The sequence below is a fragment of the Dipodomys merriami genome, unplaced genomic scaffold (assembly GCF_024711535.1).
Source record: "Dipodomys merriami isolate MVZ:Mamm:240054 unplaced genomic scaffold, mDipMer1.0.p SCAF_60, whole genome shotgun sequence".
Taxonomy (NCBI): domain Eukaryota; kingdom Metazoa; phylum Chordata; class Mammalia; order Rodentia; family Heteromyidae; genus Dipodomys; species Dipodomys merriami.
This window is the reverse complement of record NW_027206180.1, coordinates 1029388-1057090: the sequence shown is the minus strand read 5'-3', so window position 1 is coordinate 1057090 and position 27703 is coordinate 1029388. Positions and strand designations below refer to the sequence as shown.

At 63.2% G+C, this 27703-nt stretch overlaps 1 protein-coding gene across 1 annotated transcript in view; it reads left to right on the top strand.

The window, feature by feature from the left end:
- The window catches only part of LOC138814506 (multidrug resistance-associated protein 1-like), a 63717-nt gene that overhangs the window by 13787 nt on the left and 22227 nt on the right, over positions 1–27703 (top strand). The window contains exons 2-13 of the mRNA XM_070003407.1: positions 9769–9945; positions 10866–10991; positions 11501–11638; positions 11915–12040; positions 15427–15488; positions 16645–16776; positions 18026–18256; positions 18531–18708; positions 19190–19351; positions 22152–22244; positions 23767–23970; positions 27458–27604. Of these exons, the coding sequence (XP_069859508.1) occupies positions 9769–9945; positions 10866–10991; positions 11501–11638; positions 11915–12040; positions 15427–15488; positions 16645–16776; positions 18026–18256; positions 18531–18708; positions 19190–19351; positions 22152–22244; positions 23767–23970; positions 27458–27604 (1776 nt within the window). The remainder of the gene's footprint in view (positions 1–9768; positions 9946–10865; positions 10992–11500; positions 11639–11914; positions 12041–15426; positions 15489–16644; positions 16777–18025; positions 18257–18530; positions 18709–19189; positions 19352–22151; positions 22245–23766; positions 23971–27457; positions 27605–27703) is intronic.

Here is a 27703-nt window from a genome sequence, read left to right as displayed (position 1 = left end):
GCCTGAACTCTGGGCCTGGGCACTGTCCCTCAGCTCTTCAGCTCAAGGCTAGCGCTCTACCACTTGAGCCACAGCGCCACTTCCGGCTTTTTTCTTTTTGCTTATGTGGTGCTGAGGAATTGAACTCAGGGTCTCATGCATGCAAGGCAAGCGCTCTACCACTGAGCCACCTTCCCAGCCCTAGGTTGTATTTTTTGTTTTTGGTTTTAAGAAAAGAATGGACTGAGCCAGGTGCCAGTGGCTCACGCCTGTCATCCAAGCTTCTCAGGAAGCTGAGATCTGGAGGATTAATGTTCAAAGCCAGCCTGGGCAGAAAAGTCTGCGAGACTCCCAAGGTGAAATAGTAGAGCACCAGCTAGGCAAGCCCAAAGCTCTGAGATTGTACCTGAGAACCCTATGAAAACCAATATGTATTGTTTGATTTCCTGGACACGGAGTATTTTTCTGTTTTTGTTTTTGTTTTTGCTGGTCATGGGGCTTGAACTCTGGGCCTGGGCACTGTCCCTGAGCTCCTCAGCTCAAGGCTAGCACTCTACCACTTGAGCCATGGTGCCTTTCCTGGTTATGTGGTGCTGAGGAATCAAACCCAGGGCCTCATGCATGCGAGGCAAGCACTCTACCACTGAGCCACCTTCCCAGCCCCACAGTATTTTTCTTAACAGATGTTTACTTGAAAATGAAATGTCAGGGCTGGGAAGGTGGCTCAGTGGTAGAGCGCTTGCCTTGCATGCCTGAGGCCCTGGGTTCGATTCCTCAGCACCACGTAAGCAAAAAGAAAAAAGCCGGAAGTGGCGCTGTGGCTCAAGTGGTAGAGCGCTAGCCTTGAGCTGAAGAGCTGAGGGACAGCGCCCAGACCCAGAGTTCAGGCCCCACGACCGGACCCAAAAAAAAAAAAATGAAATGTCAACATGGACCTAGTTAAGTACTTTGCTTTTATAGTTATACCTTCATGAGCCGGTGGGTCATAGCCTTGTTTTTTCTCCTGCATGGACAATAATCCTGGGGAAATGGAAGGCTCCGGAGACTGGTGTCCTGGAGGATCTATTCAGGCCGGTACCTGGTCCCATGTCTAGCCCATTTGGTCCACAACCTCCCAGGGTCTCCTGAGTTTTTTTAATGGGACTCCCAGTTGGGAATCCAGGGCTGTGCTGGGCAGGGACCTACCCTCTCTGAGCTTCAGTCTTGAGGGAGAAATGTGCAAAGAAATCGAAAGGAGGCTGGGAAGGTGGCTCAGTGGTAGAGTACTTGCTTTGCATGCGTGAGGCCCTGGGTTCGATTCCTCAGCACCACATAAGTAGAAAAAGCTGCAAGTGGCACTGTAGCTCAAGTGGTAGGGTGCCAGCAATGAGCTGAAGAGCTGAGGGACAGTGCCCAGGCCCAGAGTTCAGGCCCCATGACTGACAAAAACAAACAAACAAAAAACAAATCGAAGGTACAGCCAGGAAGTGCTGCTCAGTGCCCAGTGCATGGAGTTGGGAGTTTGACTGGGAGGAAAGAGGCTTCTGAGGGGGATTTGGCTGTGTGGCCAACAGTAGCCTAAAAGCTAATTTCTCCCCAGTGCAAATCCCAGCTGTAGGGCTCCATTCCCAAAAGGGCCAGCGGCCCAGGCTCCTCCCATCTGGTGCTCTGCTGCTCTGGTCTGCACAGACCCAAGATGGCACACTCCATTTCCACAGGAGGGAAGGGAAAGAGGACACAATCTGGAAGGTGCCCACAGCTCTCCTTTGTGTCCTATTGGCTGGCAGCTAGCCATACGGTCACATCTGGTTGCAAAGGAGGCTGGGAGATGTAGTTTCTGGGTGTGCGCGTGCCCAGCCGAGCAAGACTTGTGGGTTAGGAGGGTGACTTGGAGCATGCCTGGTGTCTCAGAAGTGGGGGTAGAGCTTCAGGGAAAAGAGAGCGATGGATCTGTCTGATCTGCTGTGTGACTTTGGTCAGAGTTGGTTTTGTTTCTGTATTGGAGTGCATACCTTGCATTTGTTAGGCCCTTTAGCTGTATCACAGAGCTAAATCCATAGCATGAAGTTATTTATAATTGGCACACATTAAATATTTACTTGGACAATGACCGTGCTATGCCGTATTTCAGTTTGGGGAGGGGGGTCTCTGATTGAGGAGGAAACTGAGGCACAGTTAACATTTCCCACATTGACACAGGGGCAGACTGAGTAGTTTGACCTGGGCTGCTCTCTTCCCCTCGGGTGTTTGCAGATAATCCTGTGTCTCACCTCATGTCTGTGAGGATTGCTTTGGGTTTCTAGAAACAGGGCCTTGGAGGTAGTTATCTGTTTTTACTTACCAGGAATTTCAGCATTCCTGGCTAATGGCCAATGCTGTTAGGGAAGACAACTCTACCTTTTCATTATCTTTTTTCCTGAAGGCTCCAGAAGGACCACTGCAGCTCAAATGAACACTTACAAGTTCACAAGTTCCAGATTGAAAGAGAGAAGGGCCTACCAGCCTTATTTGTTCCCTTATTTAAAAAATCACGCCCCCTTCACCTGACTGTAGACCGCTCATGAGTCTCGGTGGAAGTGGACCATGTAACTGTCTAGCTGCAAGGGAGGCGGGAAGAACAAGCACTCGGTGTTGACAGTTGGGGAGATGGGCCTGGGCGAGGTGTGAACCGACACAGGACTTGCCCGGGACCTGTGCACATCACCCTGCAAACCTAAAACCCTGCTAGGTAGCGAGCAGCGCCAAACATGACACAAACTTCATGGAAACGGTGGTTGCTTTGTTTTTGTTTTTTTTATTGTGTAGAGAATTGCTCAGTAAGTAATTTTCCCCCAAGTGTTTCCAGCTGGCCCCTGGCTGACTCTGAGCTGTAGAACCCACCAATCCAGGGGCCAGTTGTACCTCCTTACACAGCACTGCACCACCAGTCTGGGGGTGGGGGCTGATTGTATCTCCCTATACCACATTGTACCCCGGATGTGGGGGCCGATTGTGTCTCCCTACACTGTGCACTGCGGCCCACTTGTTGGTCTGTAAGGCTGTCCACAGGTGACGCCGGCTCTCCAGCCTGCCGGGGGGCCCACCCGTGGCACCTGATAGGCGTCAGGGGGTGGCAGGCAGCTTACCAGGCCCCGGCCTGACCAGTGCTAGCACAGCGCTGAGCTCTTGGTCTCGGCAGGACACTTGCTGCTGGTGGACAGGCAGAAGCCTGGGCCCGGGTGACCACATGTTCTGGAAAAGGCTGTGCCTTGGCATGTGGAGCTGGTAGTGTGGCTTCTGCCCGGGCTTGGCAGCAACAAGCTGGCCCGGGCATGTGCCTTGCGCAGACAAGAAGGCAGCCGGCAGGGGAGACGATGCCAGAGCAGGCTGCTGGCAGCCTCGGGCCGGCCTCAGGCCTGCCCAGCGCGGTGGGGAGCGGATGGGTCCTCGCCTTAGAAGTCGGGGGAGTTTCTTGCGGTGTCTCCTTGGTCCTGCAGACTTAGAAGCATCCTCTTGCTGTCCCCAGTTGGTGCGTTAGCATTCAGGAAGGGGCCCCGCTGCTGTCACAGCCCCGCAGCTGTGGCCCGCGTGCAGTGCAGGACCTGTCATGCCAGGGTGTGGTCGGCGCCATGTGTAGGCCTGGCCCGGGGGACGCGCAGCCCCCTGCCACAGACATTCAGATAGGAGAGCCATTGGCCAAGGACGGTGCCTTCCAGTGTCCCTCCCTCCCTCCCTCCCTCCCTCCCTCCCTCCCTCCCTCCCTCCCTCCCCTCCCTTACCATTCTTATCCACCTTCCCCCATCTTGCCCCTTTTACATTTTTTGTTGGTCATGGGGTTTGAACCCTGGACCTGGGCGCTGTCCTTCAGCTCAAGGCGGGCGCTCTACCACTTGAGCCACAGCCCCCACTTCTGTTTTCTAGTGGTTTATTGGAGATAAGAGTCTCACGGACTTTCCTGCCTGGGCTGGCTTTGAACCGTGATCCTCAGATCTCAGCCTCCTGAGCAGCTAGGATGACAGGCGTGAGCCACGGGCGCCCGGCTTAAACTCTCTTAGTTGCTTTTCTTTCATTTTGTTTTTGGTGGTGCTTGGGTTTGAACTCGGGGCCTTGCCCCTCCAGGTCCTTCATTAGAGCTCGAGACAGGATCTTTCTGTGTCGCTCAGGCTGGCCTTTAAACGGCGATCCTCCGGCAGCATCAGCCTCCAGAGCAGGGATGAGAGGCGTGCACTCCGACACCCGGCGAGTACAGGATCAGAATTTCTTCTGTGTATATCTTCATGGTGCTGGGTGCGAGAGGCAGGCCTGTTCCTTCGGAGCCTGCCCTTGGCCACCGTGAGCGTTCTTCCCTTTAGTGGTCCTGGCACCGGGGCCTGTGTGTTAGGGTCTGAGGCCTGGCAGGCTGCAGTGTGCGTCGGAGGGAAGCCAGGCCGGGCTGGCTCTGTCTGTAGCAGCGTCCTAGGCTGCAGGGGCCTGGGGGGGGGGGAGGGGAAGGGCAGGGGGGGGAGGATCCCCCATTCATTTCCATGCCAGCCTCACACTCCTGGAGCTCACGACTCCACACAGCGGCGTCTGCCCGGTGGGCACCCGTGAGCTTCCGGTCTTGCCATGATCTCGTCCTGCACCCCCCCCCCCGCAGGGGTCTGCTGTGGCCTCCCTGTCCCTCTCCCCCCTGCCCTGCGGTGCCTGCATGCCTTGCGCCTGCCTCCTGACTGTCCCCTGTTGTCCCCTCTCTGTCCACTTGCCGCAGCATTGAGGCCGAGCTCAGATTTGTACCTATTTCTAGAAGCCATCTCTCACCTCCCCAGGGCCAGGGACGGCCGCACTTGGCGGTGGAAGCCGCCCTAGGGCTCCATCGGGCCCGGGTGAATGGTACCGGTCTGCTATGTCCCGGGGTGGGGGGGGGCTGTTGGTGCCTGGCTCCCTCGTGCAGGCTGGGCAGCGCTGGGCAGGCTGCTTTCCCTCTCTGTGCCTCAGTCACTTTGCTCTGCAGAAATGCACTGTGTACCCGCTTCCAAGGGCCAGGTGTGGATTTCCTCTCCACAACGTCCGTGGAAGGCTGGCCGCAGTCCATCTCACCGGAAGTGGCTCTTCCCCCTGGAGACGGCTGTCTGTCCCGGCCAGGCCAGCGTTCTCCTGGCACGTCGTGGGGGCCAGCCCAGGGGGGTTGCGAATCGCCCCAGCGCCCGGAACCGACCTGCCCAGCCTGAAACGTCAGTGTGCACAGGGAAGCAGCCGCGGCTCGGCCGCGCTGGGACGCCAGGTGGGCGCTCCCGCACGCGGCGGATGTTTTCATGCACACGCGGAGTCTGGTGTCGCCGGCCCGGCCTCCTCCTGAGGTGGAGGCGCTGTGGATGGTTAAGAAATCGTCTTCTGAGGTCCGGGGAAGGTTCCCCTCAAGCGGGTGGCCTTGAAGCATCGGGTGAGGAGGTGTGAGCACATCGCGAGAGCAGGGCTCGGGGCGGGAGCACCCCCGCGGGAGCGTCTTGTCCCCGTGCTTGGGCCCCTGTGCCCCTTTGCCACCCGCGGCCTGGCTGTGATCACGCGTGGACTTCCCACCCACCCACTCACAGGCTCTGTAGGGTCTTCCTCAGAGTGCCCCGCCCCGGGGCCTGCGGGACCAGGACCTTGAGCTGTCACCACGCGGGGGGGGGGGGGGGGGAGGAGGGACAGGGGACAAAGGCCGCATAGAGCAAATGCCATGAGGCCCGGCCCGAGGAGGCGGCCGGGCTCCGCGGGTGCCAGCTGCCGTACCAGACCGTGCGGATCCGGGGGTTTCTCTTACGACCCAGGAGCAGGTGGCGGGCGCCGTGTGGAGTCGGGGCCCCGGGCCCGCTGCTCGCGGGGTCCCACCGCGGCCCCGGCGGCGCGAAGCATCGCGCGGGGTCATCAGATCGAACCCGAGCCGTCGCCTCGTTATCTGGCGCGGGGACAGGCGCTTCCCGGGGCGCCGGCAGGCCACCAGCAAGGGGCCATCAGCGTGTGGCAGGGACGGGGCCAGCACGGGCTGGGCGGCACCGTGGACTCTCGGGCCCTGGGCCCAGGGATGCAGTGGCCTCCAAGGCTTGGACAGCTTTATTGGATTAATTGTGCGTGCGTGCGTGCGTGCGTGCGTGCGTGCGTGCATGTGTGTGTGTGTCCTAGGGCTTGAACTCAGGGCCGGGCCTGGGTGCTGTCCGTGTGTGTGTGTGTGTGTGTGTGTGTGTGTGTGTGTGTGTGTGTGTGTGTGTGTGTGTGTGTGTGTGTGTGTGTGTGTGTGTGTGTGTGTGTGTGTGTGTGTGTGTGTGTGTGTGTGTGTGTGTGTTCACGCACCATTCTCGCGTCTCATGGTCTTTCCTTCTACCAAATCCCCAGCCAGCGCGCCAGCCACTGAGTCCCGCTGCGTCCCTGCCCCAGGTCCAGCCCTGCAGACTGGGACAGCCTCTCTGTAGCCCAGGATGGTCTTGAACTCAGGATCCTGCCTCTGCCTCCCGGGGGCTGGGGTTGCAGGCGCGGGGTGTGAGGTTCGCTGCTTTCGGCTGCGCACGGAGACTTCCCGTTGAACCCTGGAGCCGGGCGAGCTGGGAGCGTGTGTCTCCCTCCACCTCTGGAACGCGTGGTCCCTCGACGTGGGGACCAGACCCTGCGCTTTGTGCTGGCGGCGTGGGTGCTGCTACCTGAGCCACCCCCCGGCCCCTTTGTGTGAGTTTCGTGCTTCCGCTGGGCTCTCTCCCTGCAACCTCAGTCTCCTGAGCGGCTGGTATTGCAGGCATGCACGACCACGCTCCCCGTATTGGTGATACAGACACTTCACACCAGATCGTTGTCTAGAATGTTCCGTGCTGCGTGGAGCCCCGCTGTGTTGGGTAGATCAGTGCTAGGTATCCCATCTCTCACAAGCTTGCGTCGGCTCCAGTCAGGTGTCCTGCACCCTCTGATGGCTGTGTGGTGTTGAGGCTGTTATTAGCCTCTCTGGTCCTCTCCTTCCTCCCCCAGAATCTGAATGTGTGGATCAGGTAGGGTGGAGCTCCAGCTATGCTTCTATGGCTCCCGAGCTGCGGCCCCGGCGATGTCTATGGCCCTGGTGGACCTGCTGCCCCCGGGCCTTTGCATGGGGTCCAGCCAGTGAGGTGGGGGGGACACCGGCGTGCACCCTGTTCCAAAGCCCGCCCTGCTGGCCCCCAGCTCGACCAGGGGTCAGCATTGGGGTCCCCCTGGCCCCGCACCTGCTTTCTCCTAGCGAGGAGCTCAGCACTGAGCGCCTTCAGGTTCAGATCCCGGTCCTGTCCCGGCCCGGCCCGGCCCCGCCCGCCCGGCCGCTGGGCCGTTGTGTTTGGCAGCCTGGCGTGCGCGTGCGCGGTCGGGGCGGCCTCTCCCGGCTGCGCTCCTGCTGCTGTTTATTTGTGAGGCGGGAGCCCACGCGGAGTGACAGCAGCAGGACAGCGCACCCGGGGCCTCCTGCTGTCCCCCAGGCGGCTCCTGTTCTGGGAGCCGCTGTCCCCGCGTGCGCCGGCCCAAAGCCAGCGCCCCGAGTGCTCTTGGCACTCACAGACAGAGGCCCGCCATGCCGGCACTGGAGCCGTCCCCCCCTGCCCCCCCCCCGCCCTCCCCTGTTTGGTTTTGCTTTCTTATAAATAAGGCTTTGATTGGAGTTTATTGCTCTTCAGATGGGGTCTTAGGCTTTTGCCCAGACCAGCTTTGGGCTTTGACTTCTCCTGCCCCCCTCATCCTGCGTCGCCGGGATTACAGGCGTGAGCCACTATTCCTGGCTTTTACCGTGTTTTGAGACAGGGCCTTGCTAACTGTTCGCTTCTGCCGGCCTCGAACTGCGATCCTCCTACCTCTGCCTCCCGGGGAGCGGGGGTGACAGGCGTGAGCCGCGGTGCTGGGCTCGGGGTTTGTTTTGTTTTTCTCGTTTCTGTCGGGTCTTGGCTCACGTTGTCATCTGGGGGGTGTAGGGGGGGCTTTTCTGTCACTGGCTCCTCAGCTGGCCCGGCCTGCCCCCCTTTCTTCCTGGCCTCTGAACCTCTGCTTGTGGACGGAGGGCTCTAGTTTTCGGCTGGTCGTGGCACGGCCTTTGGTGGAGAGAAGCGGACAGTGGCGACCTTGTTTTCCAGCCTCGTGACCCCGCGTGCAGTCACCCTTCATGACTTCCGCTCCGCCGCACCCCCCAGCCCCCCCCCCCGCCCCACCGCGCCAGCCACGCGCGTGGGTGCCGAGACTGATCCCCGGGGACCTGAGGACGGCTCGGAGCTCCTCACCCCCCACGAGAGGCCCCGTACCCCACGCATGTGACCCTCGCTGCCCCTTGGGCAGGGTGGGAGGCGGGGGGGCTCACCCCAGCCTCCTCCCCCAGCTCTCGTGGCTCTGCGCCCACGCTGGGTTGGCTTCTGAGGCCCCCGGGGAAGCAGGAGGGGGTGGGGGAGGCCGTGGGCCTCAGCGAGGGACCCCCCCCCCACCAAAGACAGCCACCATACATGTTGGGTCCTGGGATTCGAACTCAGGGCCTGGATGCGGACCCCGAGCATTGTTTGCTCAAGGCTGGCGCTCTGCCACTTGAGCCACAGCGCCACGTCCGGTTTTCTAGTGATTTATTGGAGACCAGAGTCTCACGGCCTTTCCTGCCCGGGCTGGCTTCGAACCGCGATCCTCAGGTCTCAGCCTCCCGAGGAGCGGGGATGCCGGGCGCGAGGCACGGGCGATGCTTGGGGTCCGCGGGGGTGCACACAGGAGCCCCCGCACGCCGCCCCACCCGGCCGAGGCAGGGTTGGTTGGGTGGGGTGCTCGCCCCTCCTTCTGTGGAAGAAAGTTCTGGTGCTGGTCAGCTTTCTCCTTCCCCTGCCCGCCCTTCCCCGCCCCGCCCGCCCGCCGGCCAGGCCGGGCTGAGGTCAAGGCTGGCCAGCTGGCCCGCAGGAAGCCCCGCCCCGCCTGCCCGCCCGCCCAACCGAGCTGCCGAGCCGCGACCTCACACGCCCTCTCCCCTGCATGCGGGGGGGCGGCTCGGGTCACGGGGACCCCCCCTCCGCCCAGCCTGCCCAACCCTCACAAAGCCTCCCCCTCTGTTCCCAGCAGACACCCCACAAAAGCCCCTCTTCCTGCGTTAGCTCCCCAGGAGCTGGGATTACAGGCGTGCGCCGTCACGCGCGGCTTTAGCTCCCTCTTCTGAAGCTCTTGGATCGCAGGTCTTGATCCGGGCCTTTTGTGTTGTGTTTGGAGCCCGGGGCCTTCAGCCTTCCGGGGGGTGCTGTCCCCCAGCTGGCCCTGGCCAGCGTGCTGCCTTTTGATGGGAAAAAAAAAATACTGCTTCCCTCACTGGCTCTTTACAGTTGTGTTGTCAGTCGTGGGACTCGAACTCTGGGCCTGGGCGTCGCCCCTGAGCTCTTCTGCCCACAGCGAGCGCTCCACCACCTGAACCAGGGCGCCACTTAAGGTTTTTGAGAGGCTGATTGGAGATAAGAGTCTCTGGGGGAGTTTCCTTCTCAGGCAGGATTCGAACCGTGATCCTCAGGTCTCAGCCTCCCACGTCGCTAGGGTGACAGGCGTGAGCCCCCGGCGCGCGTCTGGATTTTCTAGAGCAGGTCGAAAACAGTGGCCACAGCCGCCGTGCGTGGGTCGCCCCGGGCTCCCGTGGGGCTGCACGCGGGAGCTGAGGCCGGGAGGCCCGCGGCTCTGCGCAGGCGCCCTGGGTATGAAGAGCAGAGGGCCGGGGCGCAGCTCACGCGCTGCAGCGGCGGCGGCTCACGCGCAGGGCCCCGAGTTCAAACCCCAGGGCCGTCCACAGGGCAGCGGGGCGCTGCGGGCGTGGGGTGCGGGCAAGGGTGGGGGCGTCTGACCCCGCCCGCGTTGTGTCCCCAGGACTGGAACATCACGTGGTACAACAGCAACCCCGACTTCACCAAGTGCTTCCAGAACACGGCGCTGGCCTGGGCGCCCTGCGCCTTCCTCTGGCTCTGCTTCCCCTTCTACTTCCTCTACCTGTCCCGCCATGGCCGCGGCTACATCCAGATGACGCGCCTCAACAAAGCCAAGACCGTGAGTGCCTGCGCCGCAGGCGGGGCCACGGGGGGTGGAGCGGGGAGTAGAGATGGGGTCGCTGGGAGGGGACCCGGGCTGGGGGCCCGGTCGCTGCCCCCTCCCCTGGCCGGGCCGCCCCTTCCCCGCTGGCCAGGGGCGTCTGGGGACCGCGCCGTGGACCCGAAACTCTGAGAGCACTTTGTACAGTTTTGGGTTTTTTTTTTCAGGGAACATTGTTTTCTTTTAAAATAGCGAATGAGGTTTCCTTCTTGCTCAAAGCCACCCTCCACGGGAAGGAGGCCCACATGAGGGCCCGGGTCACGTGCGCCAGGCCCCGGGCCTCGTGCCACTCAGCTGCTGGTTCATAGCAACCGCAGTTCCTTCCCCCCCTCCCCCCACTCGCCACAGGACCTTTGCACTGCTCACTCCCTCTGCTCTCAATAGTGCTTTCCTCCTTTTTCTTTTTTTGCCAGTCCTGGGGCTTGAACTCTGGGCCTGGGCGCTGTCCCTGAGCCTCTCTCTGCTCAAGGCTAGCCCGCTACCACTTGAGCCACAGCACTACTTCCGGCTTTTTCTGCGAATGTGGTGCTGAGGAGTCGAACCCAGGGCCTCAGGCATGCGAGGCACTCTTAACCACCGAGCCGCCTTCCCAGCCCCCTCCTTTTCCCTCTTTCTGAGACAGGATCTCCCTGTGGAGCCCAGGCCCACCCAGAGCTTGGGCTCAGGCTGCTGGGTGCCGGGACTACAGGCGTGCACCACCACGGCCAGCGTCCCGTCTTTGAGGCCTGCGTGGGTCTGTGTGGCAGGGCCGCAGACACGCCGGGCCGCCACCCGACGCGGAGCTGTGGCGGTCTTCCTGGCTAGTGACGCCCAGGAACCCGGGGCTCGTCCGTCCCGCGGGGCCGGCACTCACTGGGGGGGGCCCCCCTTTCTTCCAGGCCTTGGGGTTCCTGCTCTGGGTCGTGTGCTGGGCAGACCTGTTCTACACTTTCTGGGAAAGAAGTCAGGGCACGCCGCTGGCGCCGGTGCTGCTGGTCAGCCCCACGCTGCTGGGCATCACCATGGTGAGTGGAGCTGCTCCCCCCCAGGTCCTCCTGGAGGAGGGGACTACAGGTGTGCGTCACCACGCCCAGCCGTGATGCGCCACGCCACAGAGGGGCCTGTCCCGAATTGTACCGCGTCGCGCATGTGCGTGTGTGTACGTGTGTGTGTGTGTGTGTGTGCAGGGGTTGCCGGGCCTGGTGCCCCCACAACGCGCCTCACTTTCCAAGGTGTCCAGGCCTGAGGTTGAGTTCAGGCCGGCCAGCTGCCAGCAGCACGTGCAACGGTCCTGGGGTCGGCGAGGAGGCCACGGTGGCCTGTGCGGCGGGGGGGGGGGGGGGCGGGGGGAGCCACAGGCACACGCACGTGCACGCACACACGTTTACACAGTCACACACACACAGTGGACGCAGGGGGGTCAACAGGGAGCGCGAGGCCTTGGACGGCGCTCCTGCGATTCTGAGCGCCGCCTGTGCTTTTCCTCTGTGTGTCCGTGCGTGCGTCTGTGTGTCCGTGCGTGTGTCTCTCGCAGCTGCTCGCCACCTTCCTCATCCAGCTGGAGCGGAGGAAGGGGGTGCAGTCGTCGGGGATCATGCTCACGTTCTGGCTCGTCGCCCTCCTGTGCGCCCTGGTCATCTTGAGGTCCAAGATCATGGCCGCCCTGCGAGACGTGAGTGCCCCAGCCAGGCCTGGCCTCTCCCCCGGCGCCTCCCCGGCTCGGCCGCAGCCGGTGTTCTAGAACCTTCTTTGCTCAGAGCTCCCTCTGCCAAGCTCCACGGGCCCACGCGGGCACCTCGATCGCCCTCCCAGCATGCCGCGGGGCGCGGGCGTGGCTCTGCCTGGCACGGGGCGCCCCAGGGAGGACAGTCACCCCCAGACGTGCTCGTAGGAGGGGAAACTGAGGCAGGGAGGCGCTCAGTGAGTCTGGCCCCCCCCGCCCCCGCAGGCCGCGCCGGTGGACGCGTTCCGCGACGCCACGTTCTACGTGTACTTCACCCTGGTGCTCGCGCAGCTGGCGCTCGCCTGCTTCTCCGACCGCGCGCCCCTCTTCTCCGAGACCATCAACGACCCGGTGAGTGTGCGCGCACGCACGCACGCGCGTGCACGCGCCAGGGAGAGCAGGAGGTGTGCCTGCATGCGTGCCTGCGTGCGTGCGTGCGTGCGTGCGACCTGCTGGAGGTTAGAAAAGCCACGTGTGATCCAGGCGCCCGTGGCTCCCGCCTGTCATCCCAGCTGCTCAGGAGGCTGAGATCTGAGGATCGCGGTTCGAGGCCAGCCCGGGCAGGAGAGACCGTGAGACTCTTCTCTCCCATGAGCCACCAGAAAACCAGAAGTGGCGCTGTGGCTCGAGTGGTAGAGCGCCCGCCTGGAGCTGCAGAGCTGAGGGACGGAGGCCAGGCCCAGAGTTCAAGCCCAAGACCGACTTGAAAAAAAGTGTTGGTGGTTTTGGGCCGCAGAGCGCAGGGCAGGCGCTGAGGGGCGCGGAACCCCAGCCGCACCCCCACCTCCCCTCCCGGCCGGCTCCGTCTCACGGGCCTGGGCTGTGGGGTGCGCTGGGCCCTGAGGGGTGTGGGATTGAGTTTCTCTCTCCTCTGTGGGCCTCTGTGCAGCCTCTTCCTCCTCCCCCTCCTCCTCCTCCCCCTCCTCCCCCTCCTCCCCTTCCTCCCCCCCTCCTCCCCCTCCTCCTCCTCCCCCCCTCCTCCCCCTCCTCCTCCTCCTCCCCCCTCCCCCTCCTCCCCCTCCTCCCCCTCCTCCCCCTCCTCTTCCTCCTCCCTCTGCTCCTCCCCCTCCTCCTCCTCCCCCTCCTCCCCCTCCTCCCCCTCCTCCCCCTCCTCTCCCTCCTCCCCCTCCTCCTCCTCCCTCTGCTCCTCCCCCTCCTCCTCCTCCTCCTCTCGCTCCTCTTCCTCCTCCTCTTGCTCCTCCTCCTCTTGCTCCTCCTCCTCCTCCTCCTCTTCTTCCTCCTCCTTCTCCATCTCCTCCTCCTCCTCCTCCTCCTCCTCTTCCTCCTGCTCCTCCTCCTCCTCCTCCTGCTCCTCTTCCTCCTGCTCCTCCTGCTCCTCCTCCTTTCCCCCTTCCTCACCAGCTGCCACCCAGATCTGGAAGGAGGCTCAGCTCAGGTGCTGTCCTGACCCCCGGAGGAGGTGGGCAGCAGGAGGGAAAGGTCCTGCAGCGTGTGGCAGTGGTGGAAAGAGGAGGGGGTGGGGCCGGGCAGTCCCAGCAGAGCCGTGGGCCGTGCAAAGGCCCTGGGGCGGGCTGGGGGGCAGGAGGGATCGTCAGGGGATCTTCAGGGCAGCCCTGTGCTGGGACCCGAGGCAGGGGAGGCTGCGCCAGCTGTTTGGATCTGAAGCCTCGCGGATGGGAAGCGTGTGGAACGTTCCACCGCTGCACTGGGCTGGTGGCTCCCCAGCTGCTGGCTTGGGGAGAAGTTTCTCGGCGTCCCTGCTCTCTGGGTTTGGGGAAGTTAGCCGAGCTCAGCAGCTGCGTGTGCACGTGGACGTGTGTTCAGCTGCGTGTGCACGTGCTGGGTGTGCACAGGTGTCCCCCCGCCCCCCACAAGCCCTCTGCAGGGATGCCCGTGTCTGTCACGGCCCTGGCCCGCACGCAAGCCCACACGGAACCCCCCGGGGTTGCTCCGAAGGTGGCTGCGTCCCCGGGGGGCTCCCCCTGGGGGATCGGTCTGCCTGGGGTTTCTCCGAGGTGAGGTCAGGCCTCGTGTCTGCTTGGCGCGCATGCGCAAGGATGCTCCTGTGACTGGGCTGGGGCCGCAGGCGTGCGCCGCCACACCCGGCCGTCGCTGGGGCTGGGGTCTCTGCGCGGGCCGGCCTCGAGCCTCCCCCCGCCCCCCCCCCCCGTGGCCCGCGGTCCGTGCAGGGTTCTGGGGTAGCAGGAAGGGAGGGAGGGGGCGCGGGCTGCGTCCCCCTCTGCCCCATCACCCCCCATCTGAGCAGCTGGCACAGCTGCAGGTCTCGGCGGGCCGGGGCCGGGCGGGGCGGGGCGGGCGGGGCCTCCTGGCCCCCGGCCAGTGCTGACTCACCCGCGGCCGTTCGCCCCGCTGGCCCCGGGCCTTTGTGTGACTCACGTCTGTTCTCCTGCTCTTCCTTCTCCCTCCAAGTCCTGACGCTGCCGCAGCCCTCCCCAGACCATCTGCCCGAGGGGGGTGGGAGGAGGGAGGGGGGACGGGGATGGGGGGTCCCTGCCAAATAAAGTCATTAATGGCCACCTGTGAGCCCCGCCTCAGGACCCCCCCCATGCTGGACTTGAACTCAGGGCCGGGGGCACGCATCCCCATTAGCTTTTGAGGCTGGTGCTCTCCCCCTTGAGCCACCGCTCCACGTCCGGCTTTGTGGTGGCGAAATGGAGATAAGAGTCCGCTGACCTTGTGAACCTCCTGGGCTCTCAGCCTCCTGGGAAGCTGGGATTGCAGGCGGGGCCACCCGCCCAGCTTTGCTCCCATTGTTGAATACTTCCTTCAATTTCGTAGTAGCTTGGCTCAGAAATGTTACAAAAAATAGTGGTGTTCCCTCCCTCCCTCCCTCCCTCCCTCCCTCCCTCCCTCCCTCCCTCCTTGTTCTTTCTCCTCCCTTTCTCCTCCTGCTTTGCTGGCTTCCCCCCCCCCTCCTCCTCATCTGGTCAGCGTCCCAGCTCTCCATGGTTCCCTGGAATCTGGTGTGCTTCCATCTACCCCAGGGCCTTTGCACACCCCGGCTCTCTGCCAGACACATCTTTGCCTTCTGCTCAGTCATTCTGCGTGGTCCGGCCTTGCGCAGCTGTCCTCCGGGAGGCCGATTCCCGCCCCGCTCAGCCAGACGTGGCCGCCTGGGCAGCCTTGCCGGCCTGGGAGGCAGCCCTTGTAGTTGCAGTGTAGATGCGTGCGTGTGCGCACGCATGCGCGGTCTGCCCGACGACTTGGAGCCTGGTTGTTGGGGGGGCATTTTATCCCGGGCGGCCCCGTGCCCTGCGCCGCAGCGTGGCGTGGCGGGCCCTGCCCCGGTCGTGGGAGGCGTCCACGCAGAGCCGGCGGCGGGTGGCGGCTCCGGGTCAGCGCTCCGGCAGGCCGGCGTCCCGTCCTGTCTGTCCAGTTCTGGGCACGTAGTAGGTGCTCAGGAAATGAACCTGGTGGATGAGTTGAATGAAAGGAGACGGAGGTGACGGCTTTGGGGTTCTTTGGGGCGTCCTCAGCACATAGTAGGCGCTCAGTCAATGCTGGAGTCCGTGGGAAGGTTGGGGGCGGGCACATAGTAGGTGCTCAGCGAAAGCTTGCTGTGGAGTGGAGGCGGTGTGGGGGGCATTGGCGCCCGGGGTGGCCGTGGGGTAGGAGGCAGGGAAGTACTTGAGGAGCCAGGCAGGACTGGAGAGAGTGTGTTTCGGGGCGCAGAGGCGAGGGGAGGGCGCCGGTCCCCCGAGCGCGGAGGGTCGATCGACGTCTCTCCTCTCCTCTCCCGCGCTCCCCTGTGCTAGAACCCGTGCCCGGAGTCCGGCGCCTCTTTCCTGTCCAGGATCACGTTCTGGTGGATCACCGGGTGAGCAGGCCGGGCCCGGGGCGGGGCGGGGCGGGGCTGGGAGAGTGCGCAGCCCCGCAGGACATGGGTCTGGGCGGGTGAGCATGGGGGAGAGGCACTGGCAGGCGGACAGGTGGACAGGCGGACAGGCGGACAGGTGGCAGGGACACCGCACACCCCGGGAATGGGGGGGGACATGGGGCTCTTCTGCAGGCTCGGTGGACACGTCAGGGTTGCGTTTCCTTCTGAGCGCATCCACACCCGCAGAGAGACACAGGCCGGGTGCAGTGGCGCACGCCTGTCATCCCAGCCACTCAGGAGGCTGAGATCTGAGGATCGCAGTCCAAAGCCGAGACTCTTGTCTCGCCATGAGCCACTAGAAAACCAGAAGTGGCGCTGTGGCTCAAGTGGTAGAGCGCTCGCCTTGAGCTGAAGAGCTGAGGGACAGCGCCCAGGCCCAGAGTTCAAGCCCCACGGCCGACCAAAAACAAAAACAAAAAAAGCTACAGGACCAGCATGCCTTGCAGCCCGCAGCTGGCCCGCGCATCACCTGCTGCGCGCTGTGGGCCACACAGGAGCGAGAGTTCCCCGGCCCCTTGCTGCGCATGTGCGTAGCCCCAGATCCCCCGCCCAGTCCCCAGCATTCCAGAAAACAAAACTCAGCCAGACCGTGGAGCCCAGCTTGCTTCATGTGGTCTGAGGTTTGATCAAACCCAGAGCCTCACACTTGGCAGACGGAACATTCTACCCCTGGAGCGGTGCACCGCGCCCTTTTGCTTTTAGTGTGCTTCCCAGCCAGCTTTTCCCAGGCTGGGCCTCGGCCTGCAGTCCTCCTCTCTGCGGCCTCCAGTAGTGGGGGATTACAGTTTTGCCTAGTGAGGTGCAAACCCTGTGCCGGGCAGCCATGTGTATTGAGGATTGAGGGAGAACCTCGGAGCCCCGCGCTCATGGCGCAGCGGGTTGAGTGCCAGCCTAGCACGCGCGAGGCCCTCGGTTCGAATCCCTGTAGCCAGTGTGGGGGCGGGCCTCTGTGAAGACACGCCCACTCTGCCTGCCGGAGCCCCAGTGCCTTTGCCGTGGCGTGGGTTCCAGGTCGCGCAGGGCAGGCGTGCCAGCGGGCCTCCCTTCCTCTGCCCCGCTCACCCCTACCTCCCCCCCCCCCCGTGTCTTGGGCCAGGCTGATGGTGCGGGGGTACCGCCGGCCCCTGGAGGCCAGCGACCTCTGGTCCTTGAACAAGGAGGACATGTCGGAGCAGGTGGTGCCCGTGCTGGTGAGGAACTGGAAGAAGGAGTGTGCCAAGTCCTGCAGGTGAGCCCCCTCTCCCCCCCGCCCCGAGCGCACCTCCCCTCACCTCTGCTCCCCGAGAGCGTGGCCTCCGGAATGTTCCTGCTCTTCGGGCCCCTTGGGAGCAGGGTGGGGAAGGGCTTCCGTAGAGGGAAGCGCCAGTGCAAAGGTCCTGAGGCAGCCAGGGTGGCATCCGTGGGGTGAGGGGCGCGGAGCAGCAGGGGTTAGGGGTGTGTGTGGGGGGGTCAGGCGGGGCCGGAGCGGTGGGGGAGGTGGAGGCAGAGCCGCTGTTTTCCAGCAGAGAGAGGAGGAGACAGGCAGGCCTCCCTCCCAGCCTCAGCCTGGACTGGAGTGGAGCCTCCCCTGCCCTCCCCTCCCCTCCCCTCCCCTGCCCTCCCCTCCGCTCTTGCCACTCCCCTTCCCACACCATCTCCCCCAAGTCTGACTCGTGCAGCTGTGCCGACTTGTACAGATGCTTCTAGAAGCAGTGCGCAGTAGGGCCTCTGTGTCCCGTCCGGCGCCAGCCTTTGTCTGGTGACCGCTGCAGGCGGGTCCGATCTCGGGGTGCGATTCGGTCGCTGCAGGCGGGCCCGATCTCGGGGTGCGATTCGGTCGCTGCAGGCGGGTCTGATCTTGGGGTGTGATTCGGTCGCGGCAGGCGGGCCCGATCTCGGGTGCGATTTGGTCGCTGCAGGCGGGTCTGGTCTCGGGTTGCGATTGGTCGCTGCAGGCGGGTCTGATCTCGGGGTGCGATTCGGTCGCTGCAGGCGGGTCTGATCTCGGGGTGCGATTCGGTCGCTGCAGGCGGGCCCGATCTCGGGGTGCGATTCGGTCGCTGCAGGCGGGTCTGATCTCGGGGTGCGATTCGGTCGCTGCAGGCGGGCCTGATCTCGGGGTGCGATTCGGTCGCTGCAGGCGGGTCAGATCTCGGGGTGCGATTTGGCCGCTGCAGGCGGGCCCGATCTCGGGTGCGATTCTGTCGCTGCAGGCGGGTCTGATCTCGGGTGCGATTCGGTCGCTACAGGCGGGTCTGATCTTGGGGTGCGATTGGTCGCTGCAGGCGGGCCCGATCTCGGGTGCGATTCGGTCGCGGCAGGCGGGTCAGATCTCGGGTGCGATTCGGTCGCTGCAGGCGGGTCAGATCTCGGGGTGCGATTTGGCCGCTGCAGGCGGGTCTGATCTCGGGTGCGATTCGGCCGCTGCAGGCGGGCCCGATCTCGGGGTGCGATTCTGCCCCGGGCCCCCCCCAGCTCTTCCCTCTGCCGCGCTGCAGGCAGCCCGTGCGGATCCAGTACTCCAGCAAGGAGCCCCCCAAGCCCCAAGGGGGCGCCCCTGCGGACGCGAGCGAGGAGGCCGAGGCGCTGCTCCTCAAGGCCCCCCAGAAGGAGCGCAACCCCTCCCTCTTCCGCGTGCTCTACAAGACCTTCGGGCCCCACTTCCTCATGAGCTTCCTGTTCAAGGCCCTCCACGACCTCATGATGTTCACCGGCCCCGAGATCCTCAAGTACGAGCCCACCCCTCTGCGCCCCGGCCCCCTCCCCCCGCCAAAATGGGGGGGGGGGCGAAGGGTTGGGACTACAGGCAGACCTCAGCTACCGGGCATGGATCAAGGCGAGGGTCTCTTCCTCCCCGCTGCCTCTAGGGGCCCCACCGTCACTGTCCCTCACCCCCTCTGTGGGTGAGGACCCCCCCAGGCAGAGGGGGGTCCGAGCCCCCCCCCCGGGGCGCGTGGGTGCCGCCTCGCCAGGCTGACGCGGCTGGGCCCCACCTCCCTGCAGGTGGCTCATCGCCTTCATAAACGACCCGCGGGCCCCCGACTGGCAGGGCTACTTCTACACCGCGCTGCTGTTCGTCAGCGCCTGCCTGCAGACGCTGCTGCTGCACCAGTATTTCCACATCTGCTTCGTCAGCGGCATGCGCATCAAGACCGCCGTCATCGGGGCCGTGTACCGCAAGGTCGGGACCCCGGATGCGGGCCCGGGGGGCGGGGGGTGGCGGGGAAGCTCAGCTCCAAGTCTTCATGCTGCCCACCCATCCTTGGGCAGTGGCACACCCGGGCAACTCCAAAAAGCATCCGGCCAGGCATGGCGGTACACGCCTGTAATCCCAGCGGGGCCGCACAGATTACAGGAGGCCAGCCCTGGAGACGTCAGCCCGACCCAGTGCTGCCAGGGACGGGGGACGCCCGGGGGGCTGCCACGCACAATGATCTCACTCCCAGTGCCAGGAGACGAGGCCCTGTGGGGTTCCGGGGGCCTGTTGGAAGTGGGGACCATTGGGACCCCCTGAACTGAAGGAGAGCTTCCGGCCCCCGGGGCCTGGGCTTCGTGGAGGGGGCGGGGGCGGGGGAGAGGCGGGACTCCGCGGCGGATCCTCCCTCCGGTCCGGGGCTCCTCACCCGCCCAGCTCACCCCCGCCCCTCTCTGTCCCCCCTCAGGCCCTAGTGATCACCAATGCCGCCCGGAAGTCGTCCACCGTGGGAGAGATCGTGAACCTCATGTCGGTGGACGCCCAGCGCTTCATGGACCTGGCCACGTACATTAACATGGTGTGGTCGGCCCCGCTGCAGGTCGCCCTGGCGCTCTACCTCCTGTGGCTGGTATGTGCGTGCGTGTGTGTATGTGTGTGTGTGTATGTGTGTGTGCGCGTGTGCGTGCATGCATGCGTGCGTCTGTCCCCACGTCCTCGGGTCCCCACGCATGCGCCCAGGGTGCGACCATCTTTGGGATTTTTGCTTTCTGCCTCACTAGCCAATCCCTGGGTACCTCCGCCCGTAGGGCGCAGGTTTCCAACGCCATTGTCCTTCCTTGTGTTGGCCGTGCGGGAGTTTGAACTCAGGGCCTGGGCACTGTCCCTGAGCTGCTTTTGCTCAAGGCTAGCACTCTACCACTTGAGCCACAGCGCCACTTCTGGCTTTTTCTGTGTAGGTGGTACTGAGGAATGGAACGCCAGACTCCATGCTGCTAGGCAAGCAAGCACTTTACCATTAATTAAACCACCTTCCCAGCCCTGTTTGACTTGTTGAGATTGGGTCTCTCTACATAGTCTCCAGGACTTCTACTCCATATTTTTTCCACGGTACTCTCTCAGAGAACTGAGTTCATTCACAAATCCCTAATGAAGTCGGTCTAGATTCTCACAGGTATAAGGCAGAGCCCCCCGCCCCTCCGCCCCCCCGCAAGCAGATAAAGGGAATCGGGGATCTGTCTTCAGAAGTGGATGGATCCAGGGTGTGTAATTGTCTCTCTGACTCCTTTGCTGTTTCCTGGCCCTGGGTTGCTCTGGTTCGGCGTCCTGGTCAGTGAGCTTTCCCCACAGGGCTTCCATAGCTCCCGGCTTAGGTCAGCACTGCCGAGAGCCGAGCCTCCACCACAGGCCCAGGGCTGCTCCTATTGGCCCAGCCCAGTTCAGTCATCGTGGAGAGAGAAAGTCCCTGATTGGCCAGTCTCCCGTTGCAAAGCAATTTGATTGACGGCCCTTCCACCTGGAGATGGACCGTGCCCAGACAGAAAATGAGCACAGAGGCTTACAGTATAGCGCATCTCTTGTTTCCTGCCCCTGGGCCTTTGCACCGGTCCTCCCGCCATCCCCAGAAGGAGCCCCAAAATCATCTGTTGATTTTACCACAGCTCACGTTGTTTAGGTAGAGAGAGAGAGAGAGAGAGCGAGCCAAGGTGAATAGAGGGTTTCTGATGATAAAACCCAGCAGGAGAAACACCGCCCGGAGCGCAGGGCCTAGCAGTGACGGCGACAGTACCGTTCTCCTGAGCTGCGTGCTCAGCCCAGACCTCCGGGGTGGATTGTGTGGTGTCTCCTTTGCTAGGAAGTGCTGCCCTTTTGGTTTAATTTTTTTGTTTTTTAAGTTCCTGGAGCACTCTTTTGAGATTGGCCTTCAAGATTGATTTGTGAGCCATTAAGAAAATGGCTTTCGAGGCTGGTGACTGATGTATGCCTGTAATCCCAGCTCTCCGGGGACACCAGCCAGAGGATTTCAAGGCCAGCTTACCTCCATAGCAAGCCCCCCACCCCCCCTTTTTTTTTGTCGGTCATGAGGCTTGAACTCTGGGCTTGAGCGCTGTCCCTCAGCTCGTCAGCCCAAGACCAGTGCTCTACCACTTGAGCCACAGCTCCACTTCTGGTTTTCTGATGGTTTATTGGAGATGAGTCTCACGGACTTTCCTGCCCGGGCTGGCTGTGAGCCACGATCCTCAGATCTCAGCCTCCTGAGTAGCTAGGATGACAGGCGTGAGCCAGCGGCGCCCGGCTTCATAGCAGGCCCTTAAAGCCACATCTGATTGTGGAAGAAGGCGGGGCTGTCGTCTGTAGCCGATGTGCCCGGAGCACCAGGGCTCCATGGGCAGCGCTCGGCTGCTGTGCAGCAGCAGCACTTTCCTGGAGCTGGGAGAGCAGCCCAGGGGCAAATGCTTAGCCCGGGCCGGGATGCCACTCCCCAGTGACGTGGGAGAGCGCATGCGTCCTGTGCCTCGTGCCCCAGCGGGGCCTAGCAAGGCAAACACGCTTCTTCAATGGCAGAGCGCAGGAGGGCGTGGGGATGCTGGCCTGTCTCGCCTGGGCACCGGCTCTTGAGTTTCTGTGCTAGAGGCTGGCCTCTACCACTCAAGCCACGCCCTCACTTCTGACTCTGTGTGTGTGTGTGTGTGTGTGTGTGTGTGTGTGTGTGTGTGTGTGTGTGTGTGTGTGTCGTGGGACTTTGCCGCCCAGGCTGGCCTTGAACCCCGGGCCTTCGATCGCAGCCTCCTGATTAGCTGGAATGACAGGTGTCCAGCCGCATGTCCCGCCCTCGGAGGCTCTGGAGATCAAAGCTTGCTTGGTTCCTTTAGTGGCAGAATCCAGGCCAAACGGCTGGGGTGTCTGTGAACCCCAGAGCACCCCACGCTGAGTTACGCCGTGTTGGCCCTCTAGGGGGTCCCCCCGCAGGGAACCCCGCAGCACACGGGTCGCCCTCCCACTAGCAGCCATGACAGGGTGCAGTGCTGGGGTGCAGCCCACGAGGCCCGGCACCCTGAGCCCTCGCGGCTTGCCTAGCTCAGCAGCCAGTGAGGGGCTGCCATTCCCCCCATCCCGGGTAGGGATCATGAGCTGGTTGTGTGGGGCCCTGGCGCCCCACAAACGCCAGCTTCTCCGAAGGGAAGCGCCATTCGGCGCACAAATCCCCAGCCCTCCTCCCCAGCCAGAAACGCCCTTCCCACCCGTGCTCCCGGCTACCCAGAATTCCGCGCTTCTCCCTCCTCAGCGTGGGGACCCCAAGGACTTGGGTCCCGCCTATTCGGAGAGGTTGGGAGGGACCCCAGGGCTGCAGCCCGCCAACGCCCCATCGTGGTGGGTGTGGGGCGTGGGGCTGGTGGGGCGCTCTGCCGACGCCCGCTGTCGCCCCTCAGAACCTGGGACCCTCCGTCCTAGCGGGCGTGGCCGTCATGATCCTCATGGTGCCTTTCAACGCGGTGATGGCCATGAAGACCAAGACCTACCAGGTAGGCTGCGCCAGTCCCTCACGGGGGGGGGGGGGGGGCTGGGTACGCCCTCCCCCCCACGCTGTTCCAGGGCTTTCTGCTGAGAGGTCTCCTGCCCGCCCCCCCCCCCCCCCGCCTGTGTGTCCCGTCCACTCTCTTCCATGGGGTCAGATCTTTTATTTCTGGAGTTCCTTTGTAATTTGTTGGCTTTTAAATAACTAACAATAAAGGGAAGTTTTTCTCTTTCTCTCTTTTTATTTTTCTTGGCCAGTTGTGGGGCTTGAACTCAGGGCCCCTGGTGCTGTCCCTCAGCCCCTTTGGTGCTCAAGGCGAGCGCTGTACCACTTGAGCCACAGCGCCACTTCTGGTTTTTGAGTAGTTCATTGGAGATAAGAGTCTCATGGAGCCTTTTCGGCCCTGGCTGGCCTCGGACCGCGATCCTCAGCCCTCAGCCTCCTGAGTAGCTAGGATGACAGGTGTGAGCTAAAACAGTCTTTCTAAAACTTTGGTCCTTTTTTTTTTTTTTTTTTCTTAAGGTAGGAGCTCTCTGGGAAGCTCTGGCCGCTCACGCGCCATCTTCCTGCTTTCAGGACTTTCTTAAATACAGATCTGGCTGTAGAGAGGGTTGGCATGCATCTCTGTGCTTCTGTAATGTTCTTGTGTGTGTCATTTGCTCCCGTGCTGGGCTGTGTTGTGTGAATTCAGTTCTGGTCCAGCCCTGAGACCCAGCTCGTCTGGAGGTGTTTGTGCTATGCCGGGGTGGGGGGTGGGCTGTGGACAGGAGCGCTTGGCCATGCTGACCACCACAGGGGGCAGAGCCCAGGACACGTGACACTCCCGGGCGTGGGGGCCAGACCCCGTGTCCTGTCTTCCCCTTCCCCCTCCACGTGAAGCAGCTCCCCTCTCTGCCTGTGATTCCCCATACCATCTGGTACAGTCCAGTTGAGCAACTATGGCTGAGTGCACTCGAAATGCTGAGCAAACTGCCCGGCCCCTGGGTGAGGCCGATGGCATTCTACCCGCTAATGCCCACAGCCCTGCTGCTCCACAGGCAGGGAGGCGTGAGAGAGCGGACCAGCCCGACATAAAGTAGGGCCTGTCTCAAAAACAACCGGTGCAGAAAGGGGGTGGAGAGCTGGCCAGGCACCGGTGCCTGTCATCCTAGCCACTCAGGAGGCTGAGATCTGAGGATCGAGGTTCAAAGCCAGCCCGGGCAGGAAAGTCCGTGCTACTCTTTATCTCCAGGGAACTGCCAGAAAACCTGAAGTGGCGCTGTGGCTCAAGTGGTAGAGCACTCGCCCTGAGCCACAGAGCTGAGGGACAGCACCCAGGCCTTAAGTTCAAGTCCCACAACTGACAGAAAAGTGGAGAGGGCAGGATCGTCCGTGCCTCTGGGCCAGGACCAGTGGAGGGCATGCTGGGAAGGAGGGCATGCCGGGAGCGCCCTCCATCCATCCCTGCGCTCCCAGGCAATGTGGTTTGAACTGGGGTCCAGAGGTCCCCGGGGGGGGGGCTGGCCCATTGACGGGGGTCTCGTCTGCAGGTGGCGCACATGAAGAGCAAGGACAACCGCATCAAGCTGATGAACGAGGTCCTGAACGGCATCAAGGTGCTGAAGCTGTACGCCTGGGAGCTGGCGTTCCGGGACAAGGTCATGGCCATCCGGCAGGAGGAGCTGAAGGTGCTCAAGAAGTCCGCCTACCTGGCGGCCGTGGGCACCTTCACCTGGGTCTGCACCCCCTTCCTGGTGAGTGCCCACCCCCCCCCGCTTCCCTGAGCGCATGGTGCTTCTGTGCTTGTTGACCTCTTGGGAGCATGCGCCAGCACATCGGCCAGTTCTACCCTGGTTGGCCGGGGCTGCAGCGGACGGCAGCCTGGGTGACGTGTCGCTGACTGGCCACAAGCCTCGAGCGATCAGTGACCCGTGGACCGCGCAGGACCACTTCCTTCTTCCTCCCTGCCCTGTGAGCCGGGGCGGGGGAGGGAGGCTTCATCTCCACGCCTGACCGACGGGCAGCTGTGTCCCACAGCCCGTGGCCACGGTCTGTCACGCCGCTTGTGCGCTGTAGCCCGCTCAGCCGGGCACCGGAGCTCACGCCTGTATTTCCAGTTCCTGGGGGATCTGAGATCAGGAGGATCATGGGGAAGGAACCAAATCCTCCTGGGATTCTTTCCCGGCGGGAACGGGAGGGAGCTGAGCTGGGTGCTGGCCGGTGGTCCCTGGTGGGGCCTGGGGTGGTCTTGGAGACCACCCGCCTGGCGCTGCCGCCCGGCTGCCCGCCGCCTGCTCCCCGCGCGCCCTGAACGCGCCACGTCACCTGACCCCCTCGGGCTGGCACGGCCGGGGCAGAGCCTCGGTGTGCTGGGACTCCATGTCCCAGCACCTGGCTGGAGGGCTGTGGCGTGATGTCCTCCTCACCCCAGCGCCTCCGCCCTGCCCGGGCTCGGGACCGCCCACCTGGGACAGACGGACAGACAGACGGAAAGGAGGCGTGTTCTACTGTGTTTTCCAAACCGTACTCTGCTCCTTCTGTCTGTCCGATGAGCCGGAGTCTCCCTGTGAGGCTGGCTCCCCGCTCACCAGCCTTCCCCCTCCCACACGCTGGGACTGCAGGCGTGCCCACCCGGCATGGTTCTTCTGCAACCTCTGGGCCATGCTCCACCCAGAACGAGGAGGGACGGCAGGGAGGGGGGGCTGTCCTCAACTCCTTTGCGTGTTCCGCCCTCGGACGCCAGCGACACACCCAACCGCGCTGTGCTCCTTTCCTGCCCTGGTCCCCGTGGGGAGGCTGCTGGCCTCCGAACCCGCCACGCCGTCGCGGTGGGCGGGAGGGGTGGCTGGGCGCCACACACAGCTCATGGCGGGGTTGGCAAGGAGCAGAGGAGCCCGGCTGTCGGCCCTGACTGTGACGAACTCGGGAAAGTCTGTGGCCACTCCTCCCCAGAGAGTGCTCCCTCATCTTGGCATGGATGGAAGGATGATGGGTGGATGGATGATGGATGGATGATGGGTGGATGGATGATGGGTGGATGGATGGGTGGATGGATGATGGATGGTGGGTGGATGGATGATGGATGGTGGGTGGATGGATGATGGATGGATGGATGGATGGATGAACTACCTGCATTAGGAACTTGTTGCAACCCGCTGCATACTCCTTAATCCACCGTGACCGGGAGCAACACAGTACAGAAACAGGACCGTGCAACTGAGATTTGGGGTACCAGGCGGCCTGTAGCCTTCCACCAGCAACAGATTCCGAGGTTCCGTTAACTGGGGTTTTTATTGGTCTTGTGCATGGAAGTACGGTACAAACCAGCTTGGGACCATACGTTGTGTGTAACCGGTAGGTGACCTCCTTTTTCTAGAAGGAGAGCTAAACAGTTAAGCAGCCTGTCATTTGCATGGAGCTAAGTCTACCCTTTGGCTCCCACACACGGTGGAGTGTGGAGTCTGAGTTCCTGGTGAGCCAGACGGATCGACCTTTCCAGGAAAACTGTCGGCGTTCTGAGCGTGTACGGGGAGAAGGCATTCCAACCCCCCGTCCTTTCTGGGGTCTCCCAGCTTGGATTTTCGGGCTCGCCCAGACCTGTCTTCCACACTATAGAGACCTAACTCAGAGTGCAAAGCAGAGGGGAATTTTGAAGCACCCACAAAGTGTAGGAGAGGGTGTTGTTAGTGTTTCTGTGTGAGGTGTGCACGGAACCCGCCAGGACACTTCATGCGGTGGGATCCAACGCAGCGGCCGGTCCTGGTCCCCGCTTTGTCTTAGCAAGAGTTTCCCAGGGTTCCGCTGGGTGGCACACAGGGGAACCACCTTCTTCTGGGCTGAATACTACTCCATGTGTGTTTTCTACTCTGTGGGTTTGTGTGGCAGGTTCTGGGAGGGGAGGGGGGGAGAGGCCATCTCCACGAGCTGGTGCTGGGGGTTGAAGTGAGAGGCTGACAACAGAAAACAGACATGCGCAGAACAGTGCAGGAAGCCGGGAAGGAAGCACCGAGTGTCATCAGCCTCAAGAGAGGATGACCGCTGTCGGGCGTGGGGTGGCATCCCTGTAGTCCCAGCCTGAGGGCAGGGGGGGTGGGGGGTGGGGGACTGGAGAGTTTGAGGCCAGCCTGGGCCATACAGGAAGCTCCTGTCTCCGAAGCAAGGAGCAGGGGGGAGGGCAGCGGGCCGTTGGCCGACCCGGACACCACACGGCGATCACCCGGTCAGAGCGTCACCGGGCGCGTGGTTAACACGCACAGTTCTCGGATTTTTTTTCCACGTAGCAGTGGAACATGCTTAAAAATGCAAGCCAGATGGCTGTGACTCCCACGTGGAACTGAGACCTGATGGGGTCGAGAGGGTTGAGGCCAGGCAGGTAGAGAAGAGCAAGAGAGTCCCATCTGCAGCTAACTAGCAAAATGCTGGCCTGGATGCCTGGTTCATGCGGTAGAGCACCAGCTGGGAGCAAGCCAGCTAACTGGGGGTGAAAAGCCCTCCCTGAGTTCAGACCCTGGTTCTGTCTGTCTTGGGTCTGAGGCTGATTGGAGGCCACTCGTGGGCTTGAAGTTGGGGCCTGGGCGCTGTCCCCGGGCTCTTTGCCTCAAGGCCAGCGCTCTGCCACTTTGAGCCCCAGCTCTAGTTCTGGCTTTCTGGCGGTGAAGTGGAGATAAGAATTATCACAGATTTTTTTTTTCCCTGCCAGATCTGGCTTCCGATCCTCAGATCTCAGCCTCCTGAGCAGCTGGGGTGATGGGCGTGCACCCCAGGCACCTGGCTTCCGGTGGCTTCTCAGCCCCGCCCCTCCCCCTTTGGCAGCTGCGCCTGGAAAATTCTGAGCTGGCCTTGGGGTCACCTTGCCAGTGGCAGAGCGGGAGAGGGCCGCGGCTCCGCTAGCCTGTGGCCGGGACGCTGTCGGGGCGGGCAGGGGTGCGCTGGGAGCAGGCCGGGTGTCCAGCCCGCACCTCGGCCCTGCGGCCGGGCCGTCCCGGGCACTGGCGACGCAGTGGGGACAGGAGACCGCCCCCGCTCAGAGCTTGTCGTATTACGATGGGGTCCAGGCGTGGCGGGCATGCCTGTAATCCAGGCACTCGGGCAGGTGGAGGCTGGATTGCAAGTTGGAGGCCAGCCTGGGCCGCATGGGGGAGGGGAGTGGGGAGGGGAGGCCAGTGCGGGGACGGGCCGCGGGGCCCCGGGGCCGCCGCTCTCCGCACAGTGCTCAGCCCCCGCCGCCCCGCCCGCCCGCAGGTGGCCCTGTCCACCTTCGCCGTGTACGTGATGGTGGACGAGAAGAACATTCTGGACGCGCAGCGGGCCTTCGTGTCCCTGGCCCTGTTCAACATCCTCCGCTTCCCTCTGAACATCCTCCCCATGGTCATCAGCAGCATCGTGCAGGTACTGCAGGCGGGCCCTCGAGGCCCGGCCCGCTCTCCCTCCCCGCGCCAGCCTCCGCCCGACCCCAGGGAGAGCAGAGCGGCCCGGCGGGGAGAGCCG